We start from the raw sequence: 26953 nt of genomic DNA, 5'->3' as shown, positions 1-26953 counted from the left end.
AACAAAGAACTGCCATGCCGTCAAGTTCACCGCCGAAGACAACCTCCCCCGGGGCTCTCCCAAAGACCTCCTTGGTCCTTTCAGTAAAGCCGCCTTTGCCACGTCATCCGAAAGAGACGATGGCCACAGAAGAGACAAGTACAGCCGGAGAGCGTATTCTAAAAACTGCAGATACTGGCTCTCGAGCCTGGGCAGATTGCCTGTTCCCCGAACCACAGCCGCAACTCTTGTACGGCTAGTCGGTCCTTCTATGTGTGAGTCCCCGGGTGTTGAGTAAATCGCATCGAGGCGTAGCCGCAGCTCGGCCAACTCGTTGGTCATCGTGGCCGTCCTGCCGTCGCGGATTTCAAATCACTTGGTTCGTGTCAGTCTTGATGCACAAAGTGTCTGGTTCCGGTGGTGTAGCTGAGAAATGCCCCGGGGCCTCCGGCATTTAGGTCCCCCCCGGGCGGAGCGGAGCGGAGGACAAAGGCCGATAATTTCCCAAATAGGAAAATGAGATTTGACAGAGTTTCCAACGCCGGTGAAATTACAAATCTACAACAAAGTCGCCGGCAGATGGAGCTTAGAGTTAGACAAGGTCCCTGTATAGTCGAATAACTATCTTGGTAGCATATCCAGAAGAGTCCTTGTTGCATTAGCTGGCCAGCCCAAACCGGAAAATGAGAAATACAAAGTCCGCAAGCACGAAGCTTTGTTGGAGTGGCAGTTTGTCAATAGTATCGCTGCTCTGGGCTGTACAACGAACCACATAAAATGCGATAATGTCGTTGCAGAAATGACTTGATATTCATAATAGGCTCTCACCTGCTTTGAATCTAAATAAATACAGTCGACCTTTTTTTCCATTTTTTTTCAAATATACCTCAAACCCCTGCGTAAAACTTTTCACTCCGTCATGTCTTCATTCTCAACGCAACTGGAGGGCAAGCACGCCCTGGTCACTGGTAAATACAAAAACTGCCATGACGTCTCAGGATCTTACATAGCGGACTTGGGGTATCTATTGCCATCTCAACGGGCGCTACAAAGGGCACCGGGCGAGCCATTGTCGAGCTTCTCCTCGCGCAGGGAGCCAACGTCTCGCGTTGCGCCAGGTCGGCCACAGACCATGATTTCGACGCCTTTCTGAAAAATAGCAACGCAAGCGGTACGCCCTCTGGCACTTCCGTGGGCATTTCGTCGTCGTAGCCAACGCTATGACAGATGCCTCCCATGCCAATCGAACCCCCTACACCCCGACCAAGAACATCTCATAGCGGCCTCGTTTAGCACCGAAGCCACGGCGGAAAGTTGGAAAAGTAGCTTCTAGGGCGACATCCTCGGCCTCGTCATGCTATTAAACGCATCGAGGCCGTATCTTGAAAAGACGTCGGGTTCCATCATCGTCGTCAGTTCGTCAGCGGGGTTTGAGACTCGGTTTGACGCCGCCGGAAGCCCGTACACAACGTTTAAGCACGCCCAAGCCACACTGGCCAAGGATTATGCTCGCAAACTGGGCCCGTTGGGTATCCGGATCAACTCTGTGATTCCTGGCCCGATTGAAGCGCCGGGAAAGGTGCTCCCTGATGGGTCACGAAGGCCAAGCCGCATTCAGATGCTCAGAGAGACCAACCCAGAGTTTGCCCAGGGCCTTTTGGATGCTGTGCCCCTGCGTCGATTCGGCACCGCAGAAGAGGTGGCGAATGTCGTCGTGTTCCTGGCAAGCTCGCTCGCGGGTTATGTTTTGTGGTGCGAATGTCTTTGTGGATGGAGCAATGACAACATTCTTGTAAAGCCGAGTTGTCGTTCCGAGACAAACCCTGCGCGGATTGTACCGCAAAGTAACGTAAGAGCGTAGTAACCAGAAGACAAATAGAATATATACAAACGGGGTGTTGCATATCTAATTAGAAAAAGAAGGAGTGTGCCGTTGTGAACAAGTTCGGCTGGCCCCTTCCCTTGCGTGGTTTTCACGCTCTGCATACCGAACACTCGGATACATACCTAGGTATGTGTGTATTGAAGCTTTGACAGTTTGGCTGCTTTGTTTCCTCCTTTTGTCCGAGCTGGGGGGTTAAGATTCTTACTCCTCTTGCTCGCATCAACACCGCACTCATGCCAATAGGCCTTGCGAGGCACGACGAGAGAATTTTGCCAAACTAACGCGCCGAGAATACCAAAATGCTCATAGTCTCTGAAGGGACCCTGAAATATAAACCCATGCGCACTTGGCAACTTGACAAGTCCACACAGCAACACCACAACTTGCCTCAACTCCCTCACGAACATCACGAGCCACGGACCTCATCCACCTCATCCGCGCAGTCAACCTGCACAACCCTCGCCTCGGCCCGCCTCGACAACCCAAGCGCTCAGCTTGCCCCCATAGACACACGCAGTATCCAGGCCCAAGGCGTACTTGCCCCTCTGCAGCCGCCTCTTGGCATCGTGCCCAAACACAACCATGGTCTTCCCCGCACACTCCTCCTGCCACGCATCCCATTCCACGATCCAGCCGCGCTCCCCGGCTTCTTCCAACGGCACAAGGCACCCTTCCACCGCCCTCAAGCTGCGCATGTGCATCACCGCGTGGGCAGGCTGCTCCTCCAGCGGAACCCGCGGCACCAGCCCCGCGTGCACGACAACAATCTGCTCGATCCCCGGCAGCGACGGCGTCGCCGTAATGCGCACCATGAGAGGAAGCGAAGCGAGGTATTCGAGCTGCGAGTCGGACAATGCTGCCGCCGTACGAGCGCTCACGCTCCTCTTCTTCTTCTCCTTCTTCCCACCGCGGTCCTCGCCTGCCCCTTCTGCGGCGCCGTCATTATCATCATCATCATCATGACAATCATGGCCCGCTCCCATCTTGAGCCGCTGAGCGGCCCTCAGAACGGCGTCGTCATGATTCCCTCTCACCCCTCTTGCGCCAATACGCCCGGCAAAGTCAATGACGGCCCCGGAATCAGGGCCCTTGCTGACCAGGTCCCCTACGAAAATAACCTCGTCGCCCTGTGATTTGTCAAACCCCACCGCGTCGAGGAGCGCTTCCAACGATTTTCGTAGGCCGTGCACGTCCCCGATGATGATGAGCCGTCTCGCTGAGATGGAACCTGGTGGTGGTGCTGGTGGTGGTGCTGCTACTGCTGCTCCTCCCGCTTCGCGAGGCAGCGTGGCACTCAGAGTAACGGGTAGATCGTGTATGAATGTGGAAATGGGGTATATTTCGCTCGTCTCCGTAGCTGCCGTCATGATTGTTCGATTACCCAAGTACGTTGGGATGCAAGATGCGTGTTGCCGCTTGCGGTCGTCGTGCCCACAAATATACATACGCCGACGTATTCTCTCTCTATGGCGGGAATGGTGCCATCCAGTGGAGTCGACGAGTAGGTAGGTAGTCAGGACCGGAATAAGAATCAGACATATTCCCGACTTCCCGACACTTCACTCAGTCCACATTGTCGCAGAGTCGCTACAGGCGCTGTTTCTTTTCGACAAGTCTCTTACTTCTTACAGATATGTACGTACAAGTGCGCCGATCTATGTATCCTATTGTCAAAGCCCTAGAGTTCGCTAATACCGCTTCTCAGATGTAATTAGTATAGATATTCCCAACGCAATTGTGAGTGTCCCAGATATCCAGCGCCTCGCCGCGATATTAAAAAAAAAAAAAAAAAAAAAAAAAAAAAAAAAAAAAAAAAAAAAAAAAAAAAGAGCCACATGCTATGCATCGACCTATGAAATCCAACATGCAAATTGACAAAAAAGCCAAAAAAAAAAAAACAAAGTATGCATCCCCGCGTATATGATGCTTATACACCAGTACAAAATAGATTGCCATCTCCTCCAGTTCGTCTATTCCGCTTCTTCTCAACAAAGGAGAGTCTTTGTCGCCGTATGCTATTAAATGATGTAAAGAAAAAAAATTAAAAAACAAAAAAAAAAAAACACATGGCTCGTTCTAGGGCAACTGCCGTTGATGAGCTTCATGGTCGGACGTCGTATCGCCATTGTTCGACACGGTCCATGGACCCGTTGTTCATAGGCATAGACATCATGCCAGTGCCATACATTTGCGTTGCAGGCCGGCCATTAAAGGAACCCATAGAGTTCATCCCCCCATAGCCTTGCCCATAGCCATTCATTACACCGTACCCAGGCTGGCCGATTGGGGCTCCGTATCCGGGCCCGTAACTTGTCATCACACTCGATCGCTTGCTAGGTAAGATGCCCTGAGTGTTGACAGCAGTGCTAGACAAAGCTGCTTTAGGCCCATGGCCGCCCGTGCCGTCATTGAAGGCACCGCCTAGGAACCCACCAGATCGTTCGAGGCCTGACTGGGGCAGTGAAGAGGGCATCTGCATTCTCATGGCTGCCATCTTGGCGTCCCGTTCTTGGGCGGCGCGTCTTTGTTCCTCGGCTCGCAGGCTCTCCTCTTGTGCTCGTCTGTCTGATTCCCTCTTGGGATGGGCAGCTAGCACATTGGCAAGGCTGAGTCGCCGTCGAGGTTCCTGGGCTGGCTGGTCGCCCGCCAAGTTGCCGTAATTGATCTCTCGCTGCCGAGCTTCGCGTTCTGCCTGCAGTCGTCGGCGGCGTTGTCCTAGGGTCTCTTCTTCACCAGATGCGCCCGCACCTTGTGCCTCCTTTTTATCACCCTTCTTGCTCTTTGATTCGTTTGTTTCATCCTCTGCATCTCCAAACTGGCTCAGTAGCTCGGCCGAAAAAGCGCGGCTGACTGGGCGAGCCTTTGGTAGTTCCCCATCCTTGGCTGCAAGTCTGCGACGCCTGTCACCTAGCGTTTCTTCTTCCAACTCCTCCACTTGTGGCTCAGGGCTCGGCACGACTTCCACTCGGGGGGTTGATGACGGGACCCCCAGGGCTTGGGCGGCAGATAAAGACATAACACTGTGGCGTTGGTTCAACACAGGTGGTGGCGCATCTAGTCCCTGTAGACGAGCTCGGCGATGGCTCAAAGGTTCGTTGTCCTCCTGTTCTCGGCGTTCCATCAGACCCATGGGCCGATCCAAATCTGCCAAATTCTTGGCCCCGCGTTGCATCGCGGCAAGAATGGCCAGAGGCACATCTTCGTCATCGGATCCGTTCTGGTCTAAATTTGCGACTGGGTCTTCCCAAGCCAGATTGACTCTCTTGTTCTGACGGTTCTTCCTCTGAGCCTCTGCCACTGTGTCCATGTCCAAAAGCGTAGCATACATGCCGTTAGGAAGACCTTTGCCCATGTTTCTCACTCGCTGCTTTTGTTCAAGTTTGCGCAACTGCAGTTCAGCAAGCAGCGTTGTAGGAGGACCGAGGTAGGCATCCTCGGCAGCCGCTGTCTCGCCCCCTTCCTCATCCCCGTCCTCATTGTCACCCTTGTCGGCATCAACTTCAATATCCCCATTGGCACTGTCGGCGCTGCCCGGCGTATGTCGTCCATCTTGAGATCCATCTGCCTCTGGTGTCGTAGCCGCTATGCTGCTGCTGTACGGCCGTTTCTGTTCGTCGCTATTGTGGCTAGAGTTTCTTTTTCCGAGCCACATCATAGATGATCTCTTCTTCGCCTGAGGTTCTGGGGCAAGCCCGTTCAAAGTGGCAACAGATTGACGAGCCGTCTTCTTCTTTGTCTTTCCATACACTTCGGATCCAAGCTTGCCAGCATAGACATGGTCTGTGAAAGCACTAACAGGTGCACTGGTAGAGGCGTCAAGAATGCTGTCAAGGGTGGCCATGGCGGAGCCGTCTTTTATCTCCACTTCATGGGTGACAGGCGGAAGATCAAAGAAAGCGCTAGCTCTAAGCTGTGGTGGCAACGTGTCAAGCATGGATGCCTTTGACTTTCGGTTCTCCTTGAGCGCTTTTGACAATCGTTCGGGGCGGCGCAAGGGCTCTGGCACCACATCACAGTGTGCCGCTTGCTCTGGCGGCGGAGTGGGTGGCGAGTCTTCGGCGGCTGCGTGCAAAGACTTTGCTTCACTGCCATCGAAAGGGTCGAATGAGGACAGCGCAGCAAAAGAGTCTCGGTGATGAGCAATGGGGTCCGGTAGCCATGAATCCCGAGCCGGAGCCTCCTGTGCGGCGGAGGATATGCCCTTCAGATCGCTAAATGTGGACTGCCGCTTCCGTTTGGGAGATGCTGAGATGTCCTGAGTAGTAGGAGCGTCCATCATCATGCTGAGAACCTGGGACCGTCTCTGGTTCCTAGTAGCAGCCTTGGGCTTGGAAGACAGCTTAGGAGGCAGGTTGAGCATAGCAGGCACGCGTGCAGGGTAGTATAGCATCTTCTGGCCGGTTGAAGGGTCGATATAGGAGGTCGGCCGAGGCATCGAGATGGGTATAGGGCGAGGAGTCGGCAAATCCGGCTCCATTTCCGGTGGCGCGTACAAATCTTCCTCGTTTTGAGGCTCACAGTGCACACCGTCAAAGTCGATGAAAGCATCGCGAGCTTGCTCGAAAGTGTTGTTCGAGTGGACGCTCTCTGGGCGTTGCTCGTGCTGGTACTCTTCTGGACCCAGTGGTGCTGGGGGCAGCGTATGCATGAGAGCATGCTGAGGGTCAGGTAGGGGTCCCAAGATGTCCTCACGCAGCTGATGAAACGCATCGGTGCCGGACGTAGCCCACGATGGTTTCCTCTGGCAATTGGAGACTCTCGGCACTCTGCTCTTCAAGTGGCGGGGCGGCATCAGCTTCGTCAAAGGCTTTTTGATTCAGAGATATTGGCTCCGACTCGGAAATTTCGGCAAGTGACAGCTTGGTGGACCGAACACTTCGGACGGACGACTTTCCAGGGCCATGTCTAGAAAGTATTGTCTCGTGGGTTGCATCTTGTCTTCCGGACGAGTTGCCGGAGCCGGATCGAAGGCGACTCGTAAGCGATGTGTTTGGTGACAAGACGAAGCCAGCAGGGGAATAGCCACCGTGTCTCGCAGCGTTATTAGTGGAGACGATGGAGGAGGTCGAAGACAGGTGTCGAGTGAGCTGGCTAGCAGGAGAAGTGGTATTCTCGTCGACCGAGGCCATCGTGGCCAGTGCGAGCTTCGCTGACCGTCTGCTGTCACTTCTCTTCAACTCGCCATGCAGGTCGCGGATAGCGTCGTCGATGGAACTCGTCATGGACAGCCGCTCAGCAGTGGCTTCGAGTTGGGCTATGTTCCCTGCAGCAGATCCGGATCGGATCAACTTGTCAGGAACGCCGTGGCTCATGGCCGGCGGGCGGGCTATTGGCTTTGGATGAACCATGCGCGTGTCTGCCCTAACGCTTGCGGTACGAAGTGGACGTTCATCAACGAGTTCGGCAGAAGAGCCAAGTTCTGCATCGCGATCGGGGGGCGGCGTTGACTTTGTCATTTGGCTGACCGAGTCTCGAGGGTCGGCCGGGGACGGGGCCCGGATTGGGTGAGGTCTGGCGGGTGCACTGGGGCTGTGGACGCTGTGGAGCGAGGAGCCGAGAGTAGATGGAGAGGTTGGCAAGGCAAAGCCAGAGCCAGAGCCAAACTCAGAGCCAGAGGCAGGATCAGAACTGACGATGGTTTCGAGGCTGGGATCGGGGCGCTTTTGCTGTTGTTCCTGGTCTGCACATGGCACTGAATCAACAACACCAGCGACGGCGCTGGTATGTGCAGGGCCGGGCGAGACCGCAGCCAGGTCTGGCGTCCCAGCGGGTGACAGATCGGCCCTGTGCCCAGTCGGTCCCATGCCAGCGCCAGCGCCGCCAGCAATTGTTGGACCCTTGGTGCTAGTACTTGGTCTGCTGAAGCCAGAGCTGTCGAGAAAAAGACCTAGGGGCGTTGCCGCTCGATTTGCAACGGGTCGAGCTGGCGGTGATGGCTCTGATGAGGGACTTGCCGTGGCCGGAGGCGAGATCTGCAATGTCGTGTCGTCATGGTTGGTGACAGGACCAGTCATGGCGATGCTGTTTGCGCCTTGGCTGAGTGCCAGGCGCAGGGAGAAAAACGGGGAAGGAAAAAAGGGACGTGACGACTCGTAGTTCCCGTGGGAGCAGACGTTTATGCGTATTGTGTTGTAACCCAAGATATAAAATTAGTCCTCGGCGGTGCGTCTGTTGGGAAGTACGAGCACTGTCGTGCGTGACGATGCCAATGCAAGGCGCAGAGTGTGGCGTAAGAGGTTTATCACGGCCTGTCTCGTGACGGCCAACACGTTCACAACACAAGCACTTGCAGCAGCCAAAGCAGGCCAAAGTCGGTCGTCATTCCTCTCCCAGCCGGCGAGAACGTGCTGGGAGGCTGGCAGCACCCGAAGTCAATGAGTGAGCAACGTCGTGAGCAGCGAGTTGGGCTCCAAAAGGCAACAGAGATGTTTGTGTAGGATGCGCTGTGATCTGTGATGTGGTGATGCGATGCGATGAGATGCGATGAGATGCGACGCGAAGCGAAGTAATAGAGATGGGGAAAACAAAATGCCTGCAAACAGACAAGACAATCCGCCTCCAAAGGCCAAACAGCAAAACAGTGCTCAGCCTGGAAGAGCAACAAACAGCGCCAACATGTAGCTCACGCCGTCATCAAAACTGCGCAGGCTTCCGGGTTTGGTGGTACAGGAGAGAGTGAGTGAGGTTGTGAAGGCTCCAAGGCTCGAGGTACGAGAATTGCTGAGTGTGCTCGTAATGCTCTGCTCTCCGAACACGCAGACTTGGAGTGTTTTCCTCAAATGGGCCGTGCAATGTTACCTCGAAACTTTGACCACAGCAAAAACTCACCATGTTGGTGCCGTGACCCCAGAAACGGCCGAATGCGGATGCGGCGCGAGACAGCGAAAAGACAGCGAAAGTGAAGGGCGCCAAGACGAGGTGGGACTTGTGAATGGGAACGGCAAGAAAACCGACTGCAGCAGAAGCCCAAAAAAAAAATGTGTCCAAGAAGTGTTTGGTTCCCGTTGCGCCTAGTATTACTTTGGTCTGCTTCTCTTGGACCAATTTGAATTGTTCAACAGGAACAAAGATCTGGAGGCCTTGGACGAGCAAATACGAGAGCTGATTGGTCGGATGGCCAAATACTCTGCGCATGCATGTGTACTCCGTGCAGAGGAATTAAAGGGGCGACGAGCTCGGCCAGGAGGCCTTCCTATGGAAATTGATGGATTTCTTCCAAGCATTCCGTAACAATTATAATGCATACCTACTTAAGTGCCTAGGTAGGTACATACATACATATGTCAGTACGGCCGTATACGAGGCCGAATGTGTCCCCATACCGCATTACGTACTCTTGTCCACTATTTACAATACGCAGTCCTCTGACTCCTGTCTGCTGGGTTCGTATGGGATGGGGCCTCCAATTTGCCAGGCCAGGAACTTGCGAAAATTTTCACGCTGAACAATAAAGGCAAACACCCCAGGCACACAGCACCATCAATGCATTGCTAGCCACTCGTGCCGTGCGGTGGGCCCTGTTTGTTTGACGCCACGGGAGGAGGGACGGGGAACGGCCGCGTGGTTCCACCATGACTGATCTTCCCTGCCTCAAGTGCTGCTTTCTCGTTTGTCGTGGCCATCCGCTTCCACATTTGTTTCCATCCCAGCCCAGACTTGCTACGCCCTGGCAACATCCCTGATAGAGCCCTGTCGTCGCCTTTTCCCTGCCTGACGCTGTTGTGTCTTGCTATTTCTACGAGCTGATGATGGTGGGTTTGGGTGCCGATGGTGCATGCCGGGTCTGTCAACCACACTCGCTCGCCTTATTTAGCGATCCAACGGCGCTTCAATGTTGGCAGCTATCAATGCTGTAGTAAGTGTTTTGTACTTGCTCCATCTGACAATCATTGAGCGGTAATATCCTATCAACGTATCATTCATTGACCGTGGTTTAGATATGTACGAGGACAGATGCCGTGTTCATGCACAAGAGGTGACGACGCTGAGTAACAGATAAGACAGACGACGGCCATAGCACACGGGTTGCATGTCCAACCAACCCGTCTGTCTTATCTCCTGGGCCCTATCCAGACAATCAAGCAATGGAGACGTGGCACGATTGAGACGATGCCCTGTTGGTCGTGCGCAGGGCTCAATGTTGGGAGATTCCACCGGGCTTATTAGGGTGCAACCAAGGCCTGGATATGGAGTAGTACATTACTCATGGATTTGTGCATCATTGGACATTGCATCGTGGCCAAATCCGAGACGTCTACCCAAGCAATTCCCAAACAATTATTGGGGTCCGATTAATAGCGTTTTTTTTGTGTCTTGTCGTCCTTTAGGAATCCGAGGTCAACGGATCCAGATGCATCTACGGACCACAACACCAGACATCTAGATCCCAAAATCGACTAATGGGTCAAATCTTCGAGTGGTCAATGCTCCCACCGATTGCTCCAGGCCCCAGCGCTAACCGGCACTAAACCTGACATCCAAGCATCTCGTTATATCAAGTAGTATTAAAACACCAGTACTACCAAAATCCCCAAGCCCTACGGGCCAAGTAGGTTGCATCGCCTCGCACCACCTCACGCCAGCCCCATCTCCGCCAAAAGCTGGAGATGAAGGCATTGTGAACCCGCCTGCACCTACCCTGTCAAACCTGTTTTGGGATGTTTGTTCACGTCTCCCACATCTTAGGTCTGTTCCCGCTGTTCCCGCGTCGTTCCCCGGCAAGCTGGCTATTACTTAGGACCTACATACAGGCATCACAACCAACTTTAAATGACAAGGAAAGCCCATCAAGGCTGGACCCCAAACTTATCAACATGCCCGTAGTAGTATACTCTATGCACATGTATCATTCCCTTCAGCTCAGCTGAGTAACTCCCGCAGCCTTAGGGCCATTATCGCGCCACCGCGACGCAGTTGACAGCCAACAAGGGGCGGAAGATCAACTTGGTTGCCGAAACAGTGGAGATGCAGATTCTAATAGTAGCAGCACCTAGCTGAAACAAACAAGAAAAACGAAACTCAGAAACTCAGAAACGTCTGGTCTTAGGAAAAAGGTCCACGAGGATCGGCCCTTGGAGAACCCATCCACTATCACACGACAGCCACCAAGGACCATAACTGCGAACGTATTAGAAATGTGTCTCGCCAGCGTCCAACAGGTGTCACGACTGTCTCGCGCCTGCCCGCGTTTATATACAAAAGTGTATAGGCATCACATTACTAGCATCTATTCGGGCTGCCAACCAGAAGCGTCTCTGATGTATTTGCATTGTTCTCCGAATCAGGGTCGAATTCTTGCGGTCGAACACCGGATTCCCAGCCCAATATTGATCCCCAATACTTCTGTAAGCGTACAGCCTTTGTAAGCGTACAGGCGGGCAGCAATTTCCCGCACTCGTCCCATTACTAAGAATCGTGGCATGTCACCAACATGCAGTGGCGTCTACTGATACGACGATATGCTCGATTGAGCTGCTGGCATTGTTGGCTGGCCACTAACCGTACGCTGCATCGAGATCTTCCCATTCTCCCGTGCCCGCTTGAAGTCGTGGCACTCATTATTGGCAGATTGTGCTGCCAATGGCGAAAACAATTGAGTATATGTATTGATGGCCTGCCATGGACGGCGGCAGATAAATATATTTGGCCTACTGCGTACGACACATCTTGTGCAGAACTATTAGAGGCCCTAGGGTCGACGTTCAAATAGAGAGTGTAGATGACCCGACCATTGTAATTGACCTGACCTGACCATTGCTATTACTATTTTGGGTGGAATATAGTGGAGTTATAGTGGAGCTCATAGTGGATATCCCCTAGGAGTTTAGCGGTTAGGGTTAGTTAGGTTAGGTATTAGGGTTAGCCAAGGGATATGAATGACGAATTAGGTAAGACCAGTCACTGGGTCAGGTCAGGTCAATTTACAATGGTCAGGTCAGGTTAGGTAGGCGAGCAATGGTCGGGTGGTATGCATTCTCAACTTCTCATTTGGCGTTCCGAAACAGACAAAATGCATCTTGCCAGGTACCAGCTTGCCGCCCCCGGTATAAATCACGGGCGTCTCTTCGCCTCATACACCAATATAGTTCGCATTATGATTACAAAGAAAAAAACCATGAATTATCTATGTATGAATTCATACAGGGTTCCCGTTGCGTCGGAGTCGTCAGTCAGACGAATATGCGCTTTTGAGGAGTTGACAAGTTCCAGTCCCAGGAAATATGTAAAAACTCCCAAGGTCTCGAGTGTCTCGACGCTGATATCAAGGCTACTCCGTGGAAGAAAACCTCAACGCAGCAAAAATATGCCAATGCCAGATGTATGGCGCTGTTGCAAGTGTTTCCAGACCTATCTTCGGCAGACCGAATACAGCACGCACCAGCCCACAAGTGCACCCATTGCATTGCATAAATGTACCATGGAGATAAGGGAGTATCATTCGATTGGTAGCACCTTGGTAGTAGCCATGGGTCAATGTTGAGGTTATTTGCTGGACCTAGAGGGGGGAAAACGTGCTGTACGGTGTAGGGTAATTTCTACTAACAATGCCAAGCACAGAGTACGTCCGCAACTATTTTGCCCAACAAACCACCATTCTAGTACTACGGAGTGAACGAGACGCGGGCAATAGATAGCGCATTATATCGCAACATTGAGCAACGCTTCTTATCGCTTTTGGCGGATAGTATGAACAACACGCCATGGTTGCATTGCTAACCTCATCCAAGCAGGAATACTCAGTGCAATTGTCGGTGAAGATGGCTTGCAGTCGCTCGGCAATGCATCAAGAGCTGTGGAAGAGGTTACTAGCTCCCGCGGATGGTTCCTGGCTGCATATTTTTAGATGGGGCCCTGGCTTCGATTGGAACGGGGAGAAATTAAGCGCATTGAGCTATCAAGCTGATCCGGAGCTCGAGAGGCATGCAAGGTCATGCTCCTTGTTGGATTACTACGGAGTACTCCGTAGCTGAATCCCCTTTAGCTCTTTTGACGAGAACGGAACAAGGTGGTCTCGCTTGTTGCGGCTGCAGAATGCTTGGTTGGACAGGAGCGGTGGACCGAAGGGTCGACTGACTGGTAGATGGATGACCTTACCCGTACAATATTCTTCTCCCATTCCTGAACCCCGGACTTCGTGTGCATTGTCGAGACAAAGAGCCATTCACGCAGTGGTGACCGAGCGCGGGGAGGCTACTCCGTACAGAAATGATGTCAACAATCGTTGCATTCGGGACTTTTAGGCGTTGCCACTGAAACATCAAACTTGGGAAAAGATGATCTGTGTGCTCCCCTGTCCGGACCAAAGGTGCATGTGGGAGTGGTTTGGGGAATGGCAGCATAAGTTAGAAGGTGCTTTTGAGCTTGTGAACTCGGTTGGCAAAACGGAACACGGAGTAAGTTACCGTTGCTGAGTGGAAGGAACAGTGAGGCCATGACCCACTAACCTGGGCAGTTGTACCCTGTACTGTGTGAATTGCACATGGTGGTGCCTGAACGTGACGACGTGGGAACGCTCGGTCCACACGGAACACACACGACGTGGTGGGGCACGCAAGTATCTGTCGCAGGGGAAACAGGGTCTTTACAGTACGAATTTGTGAGCATCGTGGCCTGCTTTCAACCTCACCGGTGCCATGGTTCGAGACCCCACCAACGGCCACAACTTTCTGTGCCCCACACCAAGGAACAAGCGGAAGACTCACAGATCCCTTCTTTATTATTACCATCGTGAGGTGGCCATGTCGCTGATTGCGCACCCAGACAGATTGCCACTGGTTGTATCGGGCACGGCGACCCCTGACCCCTCATTTACTTTGTCGAGTATCCTTTTGGCAACGCATTCTCGCCAATGCCCATTTCGATCCTCTCAGGATTTCTAATCCCGACCGAATCTTCCTATCGCTCCATTTTGTTTGCATGCCGTGACGACGACGACGACGACGACAAGTCCAGGGTCGCCGGCTTGCTGTACGCAGATGCGTGCCTCGTTGCGTGCTTGCCTTCCCCCCATTCCTGTCATTGAGAGCCACAACCACGAAGGCCTCCTCTCGCACGCAGCCTCCGAATAGTTGCCCATCATGGCAAGCCTAAACCTGGCGAAGCGCCGCTTTGCCCCGGTCCCGATAGAGACGACTTTTCAATCGAACCGAAGGGGCACCCAACCCGGCGGGCAACAACCAGGTGGGCCGAACCCGGAGTTGACGCCTGAGCCATCGCCTCGATCTGCCTCGCCGCCGATGCCACAACCACGACAGAGACGTCGATTTAAGCCCCAGCTGATTGAGACATCTAGAAGAACCAGGAGAGTCGGCGACCCGGGCCCGGCTACCAGGCCGACTGATAAAACCGACATTACCCCCTACACCAACCACATTTACGCGGCAAAACCAAAGCCTAGGAGGAAACATGGAGAGGCACTAGATGATGAATCGATTCCATGGATTCCGCCGACCAGGAGAGAATCCGAGGATGAGGGTGTCAAAGAGTACCTGTTAGAAATTGCTGCCACGGAGGCGGCAAGGCAGATGGAAGAAGCTGCACTTGCTGCGTTCCCCAACAGCAGAGCTCGCGAGGGCGGCGTTGCTCACTTCTACTTTAGAGAGAGTTCGGAGAGCGACAATTCTGCAGAAAACACTTTTCAAAACAAAGACAATGGCGCTCAACCCAGGGTTCGGAGGAAGTCGTCAAATCTGGGGCTCAACTGGTGGCATAAGCACATGCAAAGCCATGCGGAGCGACTGGCATATGAGCGGGGTGACGATGAAATGGCGTTTGGTGGTGTGGATGAGGATACAATAATGCGGACAGATTCGGATCTGGACAAGATGGATCTGCCTGTACCTCCCGATCCATTGTGGACGACGACCAATAGAATCCCGCCCGAGGACAGGAGAGATTCTATGGCTGAACTACAAGACCTCAGGGATTCCTTGACACCTCTTTCACGGCCTGATGCTGCCTTTACGATTGGTAACAGATTTCAACCCGGGGATGCGGCTTACAGCCGGCCGTCCCCCGACCAGAGAGACGTCGGATACAGCCCCTTTCTTCGCCCGGTAGACCGCGGCCCGGATGTGGGATTCGGCCGGCCATTTGGGCCATTTGGCTTGAAACCGGAGGATCCCAAGCCCCATCTTATGCGGCAAGTCGCGTCGCCTCCGATGCTCGGCAAGGACCTGACTTTTCGGCGATGTCCGTCCCCGAAACAGACCAAGTTGGAGACGGACCACCCGTTTGCAAACCACGACGTTTACAAAGACCGAAATCGAGATGTCACAGGCCAAGGCGGTCTCTGGAGAGGATTCTGCTGCAGGTCAGAGTCGAATACCGAGTATGTTGTGCCGGCGGAATTGCACGGAGCGAACATGCTCGTTACTCCCTACCCACCAGCTAGCCCCCGGGACGGCGCGGGATTCGACTCCCGGTCAATGAGCGACGAACCAGAATCCATGTTTTCGTCGTCCAACTCGTCTGAAAGCTTGAACAATACGAGCCCTACTCGTGCAGAGCATCGGTCTCGAACCGGCCAGTCCAAGGGCCTGCATATGTTGCACGGCCTGGACGATCGGTTACGCCGCGAAAAGGCGCAGGTAGAGCTGGACGAAAAGATTGCCGCGGAATTCGACGACGAATTCGTCACCCAAGTATACAATTACCTGTCTTTGGGCTATCCAGCCACAGCACGCTATTTTGACGGAGAGCTGTCCAAAATTAGCAGAGTTGCCGTAGAGGAACTCTGCAGGGATGATGAGAGGCAGATGGCCAAGGGTCACATGCTCGAGATGAGTCTGCAGGCAACATCCGAGAACGACCGGTGTCCGAGATGGAAGGCCCTCAGGATGTACATCACAGAATGGGCCCGACAACACCCGGATCTTGATAACCTCGACCCTCTGGCTTGGGGTGTACGAGAACGACGGGGCAGCTGGGCCATATAAAGCGTCTTTGCGTGGTCTCCCCCCCTCCTTCACCACATCAGTGCACGCTATTATCTTGACACATACACATACACATACACTAAGCGACAATATTTTATAAACTGCGAGAGAACATACATACCATATATTCTTACCCATGCCGATCAAAATCTGACGCCCTGTCACTAGGTGACACTGGGCATTGCTTGGATTACACTTATTCTACAAAGCTTAGACAAGATGGCGGGTTTATCCTGGGGTGTTGATTCAGCGGTCCAGTTTTTACAAAAGACCCGTGTTGGAATACTCTTTCTTCTTCTTCTTCACATTGGAACGAAAATCGGATTGAACATGTCTACATTTGTGCGGGTGTCCTCCCAAGGAGGTGTCAATTTACACGTTTCTGGAGACAGTGTCATGTTGGACAGCTGGATGGGAGCCATTGATCCTACTGTACGGAGTAGTTTACAGGTAGTTCCATATTTTGCGCCAGCCGGTATTTCATCAGCGTTAGACAGTCCTCGCAATCATGTGCTCTGGTGGCGCGCGTCACGTCTTGAGAAAACAGGCAACTGTATCCGTTCATCATTGCAGCCCCGTATCTACAAATCAACGCCGTAAAGCCAAAATAGCTTTCCCCGTTGTTCCAAAGGCCACCTCGTCAAACTACCTAAGAGAGCCAAAAACACATAACAGCCAGGCTGTGATTTACATTCCCTTCTGTTCTTGGGCTCTTTTGCTCGTGCTGGCCTCCCCCGCCCTCTCTATCCTGTGAGAATATGTCGTCGAATTTTTTTTTTGCCATTTTTGTTTCTTCGTACCTTAGGGATCTATTTCCTCTTTGAAAATGACTTGCCTACTTTCTGCATTTTTGACGGCGGAGCGGCTTCGACGTCACTTTCTTCCTCCTCGCCCATTGAATCGTCTACATCCTCATGGTCAACTTCATCCTCGTCCAATGACTCTTCGGCGACTTCGCTGTCGTCGTCCTCTGCAACGTCCGAGTCCTCCTCTTCGTCTTCTGAGTCTCCGACTCCGTTGGTCATGGGCAAGTCTTCGTTATCTTGGTCTTGCTCGTCGTCGTCGTCGCCGTCGTCACGTCTTCTCCTTGACCTGGCGCCGTTGGCGAGGTCTTTTTTGCTGACCGGGTTCATTTCGCCCTCAACCCAGACGGCGTCTTCCTCCCCATCATCGGCGTCCTCGCCCTGCTGTAGTAGACCTGTGCTTCGCTGCATTTTGCGTCGGAGATCCATTTGTAAGTCGAGCATGTCGAGCTTGCCTTTGAGAGCCAAGAGACTGTTGAGCCCCTTGGCGCGTTCCGCCAATACCTTTTGTAGGCCGTTCAAGCTGTGGACGACATCGGGCTGTGATGCGAGCGCGCCGCCGTGTGAGATGAGTGTCCACTGGACCCAAGTCATGAGGTTGCCCGCACGGCCGGGTCGGCGATACAGGCGGGCGGCGAGCTTGTTGAGCAGGATGCCGGCCAGGGAGCTGTCTATCCGCTCGATCGTGTTTCGAATAGTGGTGATGTCGGTTGTATGCAGGCAGGATTCGAGGAGATCGGTGTCGTCTGTGTTGAGCGCTTGTGTCAAGACAGTCGTGAGCGACTGGTGAGAAGGCGGCACAATGACTGTCCGTGCGGGCTGCGCTGTCCTGCTACCTGACAAGGATTGCTGGAGTAAGGCTGGGACGTCGATAGCATCGTTGCCTCGTAACAGTTCTCCAAATGACGGTGATGTCTCCTCCTCCTCGTCAGAGCCGGAAGGCTCTGCGTGGTCGTTTGCTTTTGGGTCCGTGCCGTTAACCTTGGCCACGGCGGCGGCTGCTTTCGGGACAGCCTCGCCGCCATTGGTGTGTCCTTCCTCTGCATTATCCTCCAGATCGGAAATATCCTCATCGCTATCAGGATCGGAGGAGATCTCAATAGCCTCCATCTGCGAACCTTGCAAGGCATCGGCTGTGGCCACGGATGTTCGAGATTCGTCAATGGTGGTCTTTGTAGGGATTTTTGCGCTGGGTTTGACAACCGGCGCCGCCAGCTTGGCCGGCACTTTTCGTTTCATCGACATGGGCATTGAAAAAACGTATGTAGAAGGCCGTAATTTGTATTAAGTGCGTGGTGATGCGGTGTGTCTCGTGTTTAGATGGAGAGAGAGTCGAGGGGGGAGGAAAGAATACATCAAGAGATGAAATGCCAAATCATGCGGATGCACCAGGTCCCAATAGCAGAATTTATCAAGGAGAATGGGAGAATGGAGTAGTGGGAGGCAATGCAATGATTGATTTGCCTGTGTGGGAGTGAGGCCGGCAACGATCAATATCAAGCACCAGCAGCAGGAGAAACACCCAGACTTGGTTGCAAAATTTCACGGTCTGCAACTCTGGACGGGCGAACTTTTTTTTGGGCTCGACGTCTGCTGGTGGTTGTCTCCACAATCGAAGGTACGGTCCTGAACGATAAGGGATGGCATAAGCAAACCAAATCGATAAGATAGCTGGGTCACATGGTGATTAGATAGAGCTACGGACTTCATGCCTCCTGAAGTTTTTTGGATGACTCATTCAAATCTTCACTTGGCCGCAAACACTCGTGTGACTTGTGCCCATCCGTAGAGTAGGGGCCCCCCAAGGGGCCGAGGGACAGGGCAGGCTGGGGCTACCTTCTTGGGCCCCCCTGCTTGCGAACACTTCATTATTGGTCAGTCTCCCACTGCACACTCAGGCCTAGTCCAGTGCTAGTTCGGAGGAAGGCAACACGATGATTGGCTGCATGCGTGGAATTAGACCCAGTCGTCGAAAATGAGGTCATGCACAGGGCGCCATCTGGCGCGTGGTGTCATTGGCTGCCACCGGGGCAAGTAGGATCTGGCCACAAAATTTTTCACTCACCACAGGCCTACCCTACATGCCAGGCCCATTTGCGGTGTCCACTTCACTCTGGCCACAGGGCAGACGGCCGTGCAAGATGATGCGCCACAGGCTGATTGGACTTTGCCCCGGTTGAACGATGATTCTTGGTAGGCCAATATCCCCTTTAAGTGCATTTATAGCTCCGATAGCATACGTGTAAGTCGTTTAGGTGGGAAACGTGGAATGTGGGCCTATTGTTTTGATGAAATCATGGGCAATCGGATTTGCGACTGGCAACCTGTGGACTTGTATATTTTACAAGGATATCTGAATTGCGCTGGATGTCGTCAGTAAACCACGGCTCAACTCATGCAAGGGGTTAAAGTTCAACAGCTTCAATCTAACAATTCGCGTGAAAAGCTGACCAGCCCACTCGAGGTACGCAGTCAATCAATTATAAGTAGTGGCCGCGATTCTGCAGCTAGATAATTTCACTGTTTGGTCCAAGCTGTGACAGATACGTATTTGTTCACATTGGCCGTGGTCTAGTCATGTACACAGTCATGCCAGTTGGTATAAGGTTATGTCTAGGAGACTCAGCGTATCCTTATCTTACTAGCAGCATTCTAAGAAGCATGGCACGCGAGCGTAGTCGTCATAGTCGGGTTTTCGGACACTGACATTTACCACCGGGCATATGCCAACACACAACTCAAACATCAGCGAAACACCCTTTGCCGGCACTTGCTGGTTTTCCGAGTGTGCGCGCCCGGCGTCGGTCGAAGCCAGCCTCAAGCAAGCAGAAAGCCAACAAGACAATTCACCGCGTCGATTCGCGGGGGAAGGCCGACTATTTAAATGTCTGCGCAGACCCTCCTCGGGCTTTTCATGTCCCCTTCCCTTGGTCTGCCAAACGCCGACAGTCCAATGAATGGGCTCCTCTGATAACCATAACTTACATTCGGTGTAGATAGACGCTCTTGCAACCCCACACCCGTTACCTTTGCCCTGTTGATGTCAATGTCTGGTCATCGTGCCTTGGTCATGCACGACCTGTCGATGACAAAGTATTTTTACCCACGGAAGAAGCTCCTTCATTCTCTCCCTCACCCGCGCAGGAAGAGGACTAGCGCCTTTTCCCAATCGGGCCTCAGACAGCCCACCAGGTGGCCGGGCTGTGGCGCAAGTGGCTGGAGTTCACCCCCCGAGGTGAATTTTTCCCCCCAGCCTTTTCCCGGCGCCCCGATAGTCACAAGTCAACGTCGCGGCGGACTTTGCCTTTCTCCCTCATAAATACCTTCGCGCCTCCGACCGGCAAAATTCAACTGACGTGCACGCGCTTTTCCTCGCAGACGCCCCCGTTTCGCCCCCTCCGGCCACCGCGACCCGCTGCACCTGAAAAGGATCCTCCGAGGTACTTCCCGAACGACCACTTTTCCCCGCAAGCGCTCCCCTTTTCACAGAGCGGAGCCGGTACCGCTTGCGTACCGCTCTGGTACCGTTTCCCACCTCTGCTCTCCCAGCTCCAGCCGTGGTGTGTAGCAACTGCACGCACCGAACTCGAGCAACACACCGACCGCATACCACCCACCGCATACGGCGCAGCTCGCAGCTCGCAGCTCACGGCTCAGTCGCGACCAACCACCGCCACCTGCCTTCCGTTTCGCTCCCTCGTAAAATAGAAATATTCTGGGGTCGTATTTCATTTGCCCTTTTTGATCTGTTTTATTTCCCTTTTGGCTTGTCGACAATCCTCGCTTGCTTGTCGCAGCTTTCGCCGCTACTTTCTGCTTTCTGATCGCGCCCGTCGCCCGCGCTGCACCCGCATCGTCGCGACCCTCGCAAACGCCATTGTTGTTTGCGCCGCGCGTGTTGCCAACCGTCAACGGCTGTCAACGCTGTCAACTGTGCGTACGCCAATCCAAGCTGCGCCGCTGTATCTGTTGCTGCCGTCACCCGTTTGTTTATTTCAATCAACTTTGGTATTGCATCGCAACTCTGGTGCCAGCTGCAATACTCGCTAAACATTCCTCGCCCTCAGCCGGCCCTCATCGCCACCGAAGCTCCTAGCCACTTGGAGCCATCGCAAAAGGCCTGCGCAGCTATATATAAAGGCGCATCGCGACCCCAATACTTGGGTCTGTCGCGCCCCTTGTTGTCGACGCCCTTTCTGGCGCAGAACTCGTGCTATTGCTCTACATCCCGTTGCCGCGACCATACATTCTGGACTGAGCAGCCCTATCGTGCGCAGTCATTGCGGATGACGACCATGGAATCGTCTGGCCCGGACACTCCTGTGCTAGACCCGAAACCTCACGACATTGTGCCTGAGAAGCAGCAAAATGAACAAAAGTCGGAGCTGAATGGGTAAGTCACCCCTTGGTCCACCTCGATCCTTCGATTCTTTGCATCGTGCTTGGTTCATTACCCTCAGTGGCTGACAAGTTTTCCAATGAAGCCATGCCGACGACAGTGCGCCACAATCGGAACCCCAGTCAGAGCCCAGAGCCGTGTCACCACGTGAACAGGCTGATAAATCACTACCTAATGGCAACAGCCCTCCAACTCAGGAGACAAAAACAACCGAGCCTGCCAAGACTTCGCAACTGGCAGACGAGCCGACCCTAAGAAGTGATTCAGAGCCGAAGCCCGTTTCTGAGGCTCCTGGAACACTGGAGAGCCAGGAGGGCCTGGCTACCGAATCAAAGGAGCCAGAGAAACCACCGCCGGCGTTAGACGAAGAGGAGAAGAAATCGACCGAACCATCTGATACCATAAAGCCCGAACAAAGTGTTGTTGCTGTCCCGGCAGTCGAGGAATCTGATGTTAAGCCTCCCGCAGAGGAATCTGCCAAAAAGCTGGCATCAGACACTGCGCAAGACACAGAGATGACCGACGTACCTAGCGAGAAGGTTGACAAAACTGTCGAGCCATCAGCTTCCGGTGAGGCCACAGTTACTTCGCAGGATGCCACCGCTTTGCCGACTTCCCAGGTAGACCTTGGCCCAAGCAGCAAGTCGCAGCTGGCTATTGATACTGCTGAGAAAGCCATTTCGCCTACTGAGCCCACCGGCGACTTGCCTATGCACGATGCCCCTGGTGTCAAAATTGCTCGTGAGAGGGAGGATGATGCCAGCGAGGAGCCCGCACCCAAGAGAGCCAGGACTGAGCCAGAGGAAGACGAGGCCGCTCCCGTGCCCTCTACGACTGATGTCCCTTCAGATGCTCAGGCTGAGGTGGTTGTTTCTGGTACTGAGTCCCCCGGTCTTGCGCCCACTGCCCTGAACAAGCTGTCAAACTGGCTGGACGAGGAAACCAACAAGCGAGAGATTTCTCATTTTCAGCGCCGTGAAATGCGAAAGGTTATTGGACGTGTCAAGAAGACCAAGGCTGGTGGTCACTTTAGAGATTCCGTACAGAAACTGTGGCCGGCTCTGTGGGATAGCTATGTCGCCAAGGTCGATCGGCCCATGGACCTCGCGGAACTGGAAAGGGGACTGCGAGATTTGAACGGCCCGTACAGCACCTATGGTAAATTTCGATCCGACTTAAGATTGATTTTTGACAATGCATTGCTATTCAATGGTCCGCATCACGATATCACTGCGTCGGCTGTCACGGCTGTCAGGGCTGTTTGGGAAGAGGTGCTTCCCATACCTTCCGAAGAACCAGCAAAGCCAAAAGCTGTACCCAAGGCTAAACCCATTCGCGAATCCCGTACCGTAGCCAATGCCGACGCGGCCCGCCGACAATCCGCAGGACCTACTGTTAGCCCGGTCGCAGAGACACCTGCAAACAAACCCGCAGTGGTTGCTACGCAAGATCATTCTGCAGATCGTCGTAGCTCAACCGCGACAGAAGGTGATAGGCCAAAGCGGACAGTGCGTGCTCCAAAGCCCAAAGATATCGACTACACAACCAAGCCGTCCCGCAAGAAGCTGAAGCCTGAACTCCAATTCGCTGAGGAAGTTCTTGCCGAGATAATGTCCGGAAAGAATCACCAGTTGAATGCCTGGTTCATGGATCCTGTAGATGCAGAAGGACTTAACATTCCTGATTACTATTCCGTCATCAAAAAGCCCATGGATCTCAACAAAGCGTCGCGTATGCTCTCTGGAGGTGAAATCTCGAATTTGAAAGAGTTTGATAAGACTGTCAGGCTTATTTTTGACAACTGCTACAAATTCAATGGACCTGTTGAGCAAGGTAACCCAGTGTCTGCTATTGCCAAACAACTGGAAGAACTCTACGTTGCACAGATGAAGGGCAAGGATGCTTGGCTAGCAAAATATGCCAAGGCCAATGCTCCTGCCTCTGCGTCCAACGCTAGTGACGACGACGAAGAGGATGAAGAGGAGGATGGCGAGGACGCTGTTGATGCTCCTGTCGACACTCGGGCCGTCGAAGAACTTCAAGCTAAGCTTGAGGAAGAAACGAAGAAGCTCAATAGCATGTTCCTTACGGCAAACCAAAGCATGATTGATGTTCAAAAGAATATTGTCGAGATGATCCAGAAGACATTGATTGAGAAAGCTCGGGAAATCCAGTTGGCGCGTACCAAAGCCAAGAATGACAAGCCGAAGAAAGCGGGCAAGCCCGCCAAGTCAAAGACCGCGGGCTCTGGTGGCAAAAAGTCCACTGGCGGAGTCGCTCAGTCCAAGAAGGCTGGAGGCTCGAAAAAGGCTGCCCCCAAGAAGAGTCTCACCGCGGCAGATAAGGACCAAATTGCAAATGCTATTAATGATTTGGATGGGCCTCATCTTGACCGGGCAATCGACATTATTAAGCGTGATACTGGCCAAAATGTAAGTTATGGACGTGTACCATGTCGGGACCAGTCGCATGGTTGATGGGCGTGTGTGAGCGTGATTGCTAACGGCACCATTAGGAGAACAATGATGGCGAGCTTGAACTTGACATCGATCAGTTGAGCAGCGACGCTCTTCTGAAACTCTGGGAACTTTGCAAAAAAGCTCTTCCCAACTTTGCCAAAGACTCAGTGCCTGTCGCATCAACAGAGGTCAATCGACCTCCTGCCAAACAGGCTGCCACTGCAAGCAAATCAGCAGGAGGAAAATCCAAGAAGAATAAACCCATGAGCGCACAAGAACAAGAGGCACGTATTGCGCAGCTGAAGGAACTCCGCGGATTGTACAAGGATGGCCAGGAGCCTGGTGACGAAACCAGGGTGGCGCAACTGACACATGGAGCGGAAACCAGTGACGATTCCGACTCAGAGGAAGAATAGGCTCTGCTATCAATTGCGGGCTGTTGATCACGAATAAATGAGGTTATTGGATGGTGTCGGCGTTGGAATCGATTCTGAAACTGCACTCTTTGCTTTGCTATAGTGCAAAGTATCAGGACATGAGATGTTGTCTCTAATCTGGGGCAGCACCGACTGACCTTGGGCGGCTTATGAAGTCGTTGCAGTCTTTCCTTTTTTTTTGGCCATATGGTCTTCTTTTTGGGGGAACAGGGTTCGGGCTCATTGCATAGAATGGAGCCGACAGGGGTTTTCATGCGATTTGGCTTCCGTTCAGAGGGTCTTGCTGGAGGAGACGACAAATGGCTGCGGATGAGGGGTCAGCAAGTATTTGCCTTATTTATTCCCGCCCCCTTTTTGCTCTGATGGAGGGCGTTGGGCGTTTCGACGATGATATCGGCTCGGGGGTTCCTGAATGATTGGTATTTGCCTGAAATAAAACGAAGGGGCTAGCAGTTGGCGCCTCGAGGCTCCATTGCTATATTGTAGGATGGCGATAGTGTATAATAGTTGTGAGTGCTTGTGTCGAGTAAATAGATCCGGTACCGCATCATCTGCGACATTGCCTCCCAAGTGACTGCCATGACCTAGGAGATCACACACATAGCGGTCAACAACGCCCAAGGTCGGCTGACATACGCCTGTAGTGATGATGGGCAGTTTGCGTGGCATCAAGGCCAATCAATATGCATGTTTGCTGCAAAGCGTCGTGTCGTGCAAGCTTTGCCGTGGCCGCGATTTGTCCGATGCCGACAAATTCCATGAAGAACCCGATCCTTGGGAGGGAGCCCAGTGGCAGCAGCGTGGGCTGCCAGCTGCAGGTTTCGAGAAAAACGCCGGCATTCCGGCGGCAATGTTGTTGTTGATGGTGTATGAAGGCATCGTAACAGAAGGATGGATACGACACACGACGCAGTGAAACAATGGCGCTGCAAAAGATGAGCTTCGTACAACTGAGGTGGTAGAGTAAGGAGAGATGGGAAGTTTAAAAAAGGGAAAAGAGAAAAGGGAGAGCTGAGAAAAGGGGAGTTCAAGGATGGCTGATGAGAACATGGAGCGATAGGGGGAAGACTTGGAGGAGCAGAGGATGAGAGGGCGTGGACGGCAGAGGAATGGGGACGGCCAGCAGCCAGCAGCGGTACCAGCATCGTTGGATGCAAGTGTCCAAGTGGACATCTGGAGGATGACTGTAATGCTGGCTTGCTCTTAGGTTCGTTAAGTTTGTGTGTACGTACCCCGGGGCTTGACAGAGCCATGGAACCCGACATAGCGTATGTACGCCGGCACTTGTCACTTACACGTCTGGTAGAGTCAGTCAATGTTGGAAGGAGTGCCGCCCCCAATGATTGGTCGTCGCATCAGTCGACTGAGGGTTGATAACACGCTACTAGTTGGACGCCTTGGGACGCCTTGCTGCGCATCGAGCGGACAAATACCGTGTCATTGCCCTGAATACGTACCTATTTACACTTTCGGGAATCGGAACATTCATGCTTATTTGCGCACCGCTGCATGTGGCCAAACTCTATCTCCTTGTTCTAATCTTCACTATCCACAGTCCGCGGCAAAATGTATTGCCCATTGACAAGTACACACTAATGCCATGTAGTATACTCCGTATTATTGTAGATACAGAGCGATAGCCATATGGCGAGACCACCCAGCCCCCTTCGTCCATGTGTGAAGTGACTCGCTCGGCTACTCATTATCGATCAGGCACAGTCGGTACGGGGAGTCTTCTCCTCAGACGATTGCATATTTCAACATAGTCCCTTTCCCCCTCGGGCGTAATCTCCCCATGCCTCACCAAGAAGTCAATCATGATGGGACAAACATTGGGCTTAAACTCGCCATTTAACATCCTGCGTCGCAGCTCTGCGCAGTCCATCAGCACAAACTCTTCTACCTCACCATCTTGAGGACTCGGCACCATATCCTCTTCCAGTTCCATGTCGTAGACGTAGAGAACCTCTGAGTGGTGCAGCTCCGTGCGTGGGTTGCGATTCGCCAGGGTGAGCACGCCCACGCTACGGACCAGTCTCGCAACGAGGTCCGCTGGCAGCGACGCTTCTTCCGTGGCCTCGGCGAGGATGCAGTCCAATGGCGAGTTGTCAGCCTTGACGCCGCCTGCCACTGTGCTATCCAGCATGCCGGGATATGTGAATAGCTTGGGGCTCCTTTTGGCAACCCATATCTTGAGACCGTCGGGGCCCCGGACGTAGCACGTCAAGTGGGCTCCGCGGGTAGCTATTCCGAACAAGGACGCGGCAAAGCGCTCTATTCGGACGAATTCTCTGGCGCCCATGAGGAGGAAGTGCTCGCTGTGCATGCCGTTGAGCATGGGGAACACGTTGCCGTCTATGGCGGCGTCTATGGCGGCCTGGAAGGCGGCATTGGCGTGGGCAGACAAGGAGAGCGAGGTGTCTGGTGAGGGAGGAGACAGAGTGACCCGGCGAGCGTCGTGGTTGATTGTGAATGACGCTGGCCACGGCATGGAGTTTACCGTCTTGGGATGAATGTAGCCATGGGTCCTGGGATCGGGAGCTAGGTGCAGGCGGTAATAAGGCGTGCAGTTGGCTTCGAAGTCAATGGGCACGCTGTAGTATGATTAGACGGTGCTTGGCGGCGGCTTTCGTTGTGCGAATCCACGCAAGTTTGTCGCGGAAATGACGCCAGCACTCACTTGTCAACGAGGGCGATGAGATGCAGCAATGAGGGTTGTTGTCGAGGAGACCCGTCCTGGGCAGCCGCAACGGCCATGGCGAGAAATGAATTGGCGAGAACAAGAACTGCAGCAAGGAGAGTTGTCACTTGGGTACACGTAGCGACAGGTTTTGGTGATCAGGGGCGCTTGAAGCTGCTGCTATTCCTAGTCGACGGAGCAAGGTGAGTGAGGTGAGAAACAAGGTGAGTTGAAGCGGCTATTGTGGAGTTGCTCGATGCCCCTCAACCAACCGCATTGAACCTCGAAGATGGCTCAGGAGAACAATGGAAGCCCACAAGAAGCCACGAAGTATCTACAGGCCTGGTTTATTACTACGGAGTAGCACTGCAGCT

The 26953-nt window shown here is 53.2% G+C and overlaps 10 protein-coding genes across 11 annotated transcripts; 3 read left to right on the top strand and 7 right to left on the bottom strand.

The window, feature by feature from the left end:
• Positions 1-786: 786 nt before the first annotated feature.
• On the bottom strand, positions 787-3307 carry J3458_004281 (uncharacterized protein). Its single transcript, XM_007809931.2, has one exon. It carries the CDS (start codon positions 3229-3231, stop codon positions 2308-2310), a length of 924 nt encoding a protein of 307 aa, XP_007808122.2. The 5' UTR covers positions 3232-3307; the 3' UTR covers positions 787-2307.
• Positions 1334-1840, top strand: J3458_004282 (uncharacterized protein; the record flags this gene model as incomplete). Its single annotated transcript, XM_007809930.1, has 1 exon — positions 1334-1840. One exon carries the CDS (start codon positions 1334-1336, stop codon positions 1838-1840), a length of 507 nt encoding a protein of 168 aa, XP_007808121.1.
• A 245-nt stretch (positions 3308-3552) lies between the features above and the next one.
• On the bottom strand, positions 3553-6512 carry J3458_004280 (uncharacterized protein; the record flags this gene model as incomplete). Its single annotated transcript, XM_066118122.1, has 2 exons — positions 3553-3564; positions 3978-6512. 2 exons carry the CDS (start codon positions 6510-6512, stop codon positions 3553-3555), a joined length of 2547 nt encoding a protein of 848 aa, XP_065976721.1.
• Positions 6513-6552: 40 nt separating this feature from the next.
• On the bottom strand, positions 6553-7878 carry J3458_004279 (uncharacterized protein; the record flags this gene model as incomplete). Its single annotated transcript, XM_007809932.2, has 1 exon — positions 6553-7878. The coding sequence occupies one exon, from the start codon at positions 7876-7878 to the stop codon at positions 6553-6555; it is 1326 nt and encodes a 441-aa protein (XP_007808123.2).
• A 5691-nt stretch (positions 7879-13569) lies between these two features.
• J3458_004278 (uncharacterized protein) lies at positions 13570-18194 on the top strand. The gene has a single exon (XM_007809933.2). It carries the CDS (start codon positions 13942-13944, stop codon positions 15799-15801), a length of 1860 nt encoding a protein of 619 aa, XP_007808124.2. The 5' UTR covers positions 13570-13941; the 3' UTR covers positions 15802-18194.
• UTP5 (Small subunit (SSU) processome component) lies at positions 16611-17855 on the bottom strand (the record flags this gene model as incomplete). Its single annotated transcript, XM_007809934.2, has 1 exon — positions 16611-17855. One exon carries the CDS (start codon positions 17853-17855, stop codon positions 16611-16613), a length of 1245 nt encoding a protein of 414 aa, XP_007808125.2.
• Positions 18195-19967: 1773 nt separating the features above from the next.
• On the top strand, positions 19968-24734 carry BDF1 (transcription initiation at TATA-containing promoter protein). Its single transcript, XM_066118121.1, has 3 exons — positions 19968-20997; positions 21089-23435; positions 23519-24734. The coding sequence occupies exons 1-3, from the start codon at positions 20891-20893 to the stop codon at positions 23876-23878; spliced, it is 2814 nt and encodes a 937-aa protein (XP_065976719.1). The 5' UTR covers positions 19968-20890; the 3' UTR covers positions 23879-24734.
• Positions 24233-24568, bottom strand: J3458_004275 (uncharacterized protein; the record flags this gene model as incomplete). Its single annotated transcript, XM_066118120.1, has 1 exon — positions 24233-24568. The coding sequence occupies one exon, from the start codon at positions 24566-24568 to the stop codon at positions 24233-24235; it is 336 nt and encodes a 111-aa protein (XP_065976720.1).
• Positions 24578-25072, bottom strand: J3458_004274 (uncharacterized protein; the record flags this gene model as incomplete). Its single annotated transcript, XM_066118119.1, has 1 exon — positions 24578-25072. One exon carries the CDS (start codon positions 25070-25072, stop codon positions 24578-24580), a length of 495 nt encoding a protein of 164 aa, XP_065976718.1.
• A 173-nt stretch (positions 25073-25245) lies between these two features.
• J3458_004273 (uncharacterized protein) lies at positions 25246-26867 on the bottom strand. Of its 2 annotated transcripts, XM_007809936.2 has the most exons (2): positions 26580-26867; positions 25246-26493 (listed from the first exon to the last, which is right to left on the bottom strand). In XM_007809936.2, exons 1-2 carry the CDS (start codon positions 26654-26656, stop codon positions 25602-25604), a joined length of 969 nt encoding a protein of 322 aa, XP_007808127.1. In that variant the 5' UTR covers positions 26657-26867; the 3' UTR covers positions 25246-25601. The 2 variants fall into 2 exon arrangements, with proteins under 2 accessions (XP_007808127.1, XP_065976717.1); XM_066118118.1 differs by having other exon boundaries at positions 25246-26867.
• Positions 26868-26953: the final 86 nt, after the last annotated feature.

Source organism: Metarhizium acridum, assembly GCF_019434415.1.
Source record: "Metarhizium acridum strain ARSEF 324 chromosome Unknown scaffold_29, whole genome shotgun sequence".
NCBI lineage: Eukaryota > Fungi > Ascomycota > Sordariomycetes > Hypocreales > Clavicipitaceae > Metarhizium > Metarhizium acridum.
Note: the sequence above shows the minus strand (reverse complement) of the source record. Positions and strands in the feature narration are given on the sequence as shown.

Coding starts and splice junctions, on each gene's coding strand:
- J3458_004281 (XM_007809931.2), bottom strand. CDS start 3,231: ATGACGGCAGCTACGGAGACGAGCGAAATATACCCCATTTCCACATTC.
- J3458_004278 (XM_007809933.2), top strand. CDS start 13,942: ATGGCAAGCCTAAACCTGGCGAAGCGCCGCTTTGCCCCGGTCCCGATA.
- BDF1 (XM_066118121.1), top strand. CDS start 20,891: ATGACGACCATGGAATCGTCTGGCCCGGACACTCCTGTGCTAGACCCG. Junction 20,998..21,088: donor CAAAAGTCGGAGCTGAATGG/GTAAGTCACCCC, acceptor TTTCCAATGAAG/CCATGCCGACGACAGTGCGC. Junction 23,436..23,518: donor AGCGTGATACTGGCCAAAAT/GTAAGTTATGGA, acceptor CGGCACCATTAG/GAGAACAATGATGGCGAGCT.
- J3458_004273 (XM_007809936.2), bottom strand. CDS start 26,656: ATGGCCGTTGCGGCTGCCCAGGACGGGTCTCCTCGACAACAACCCTCA. Junction 26,494..26,579: donor CTCATCGCCCTCGTTGACAA/GTGAGTGCTGGC, acceptor ATCATACTACAG/CGTGCCCATTGACTTCGAAG.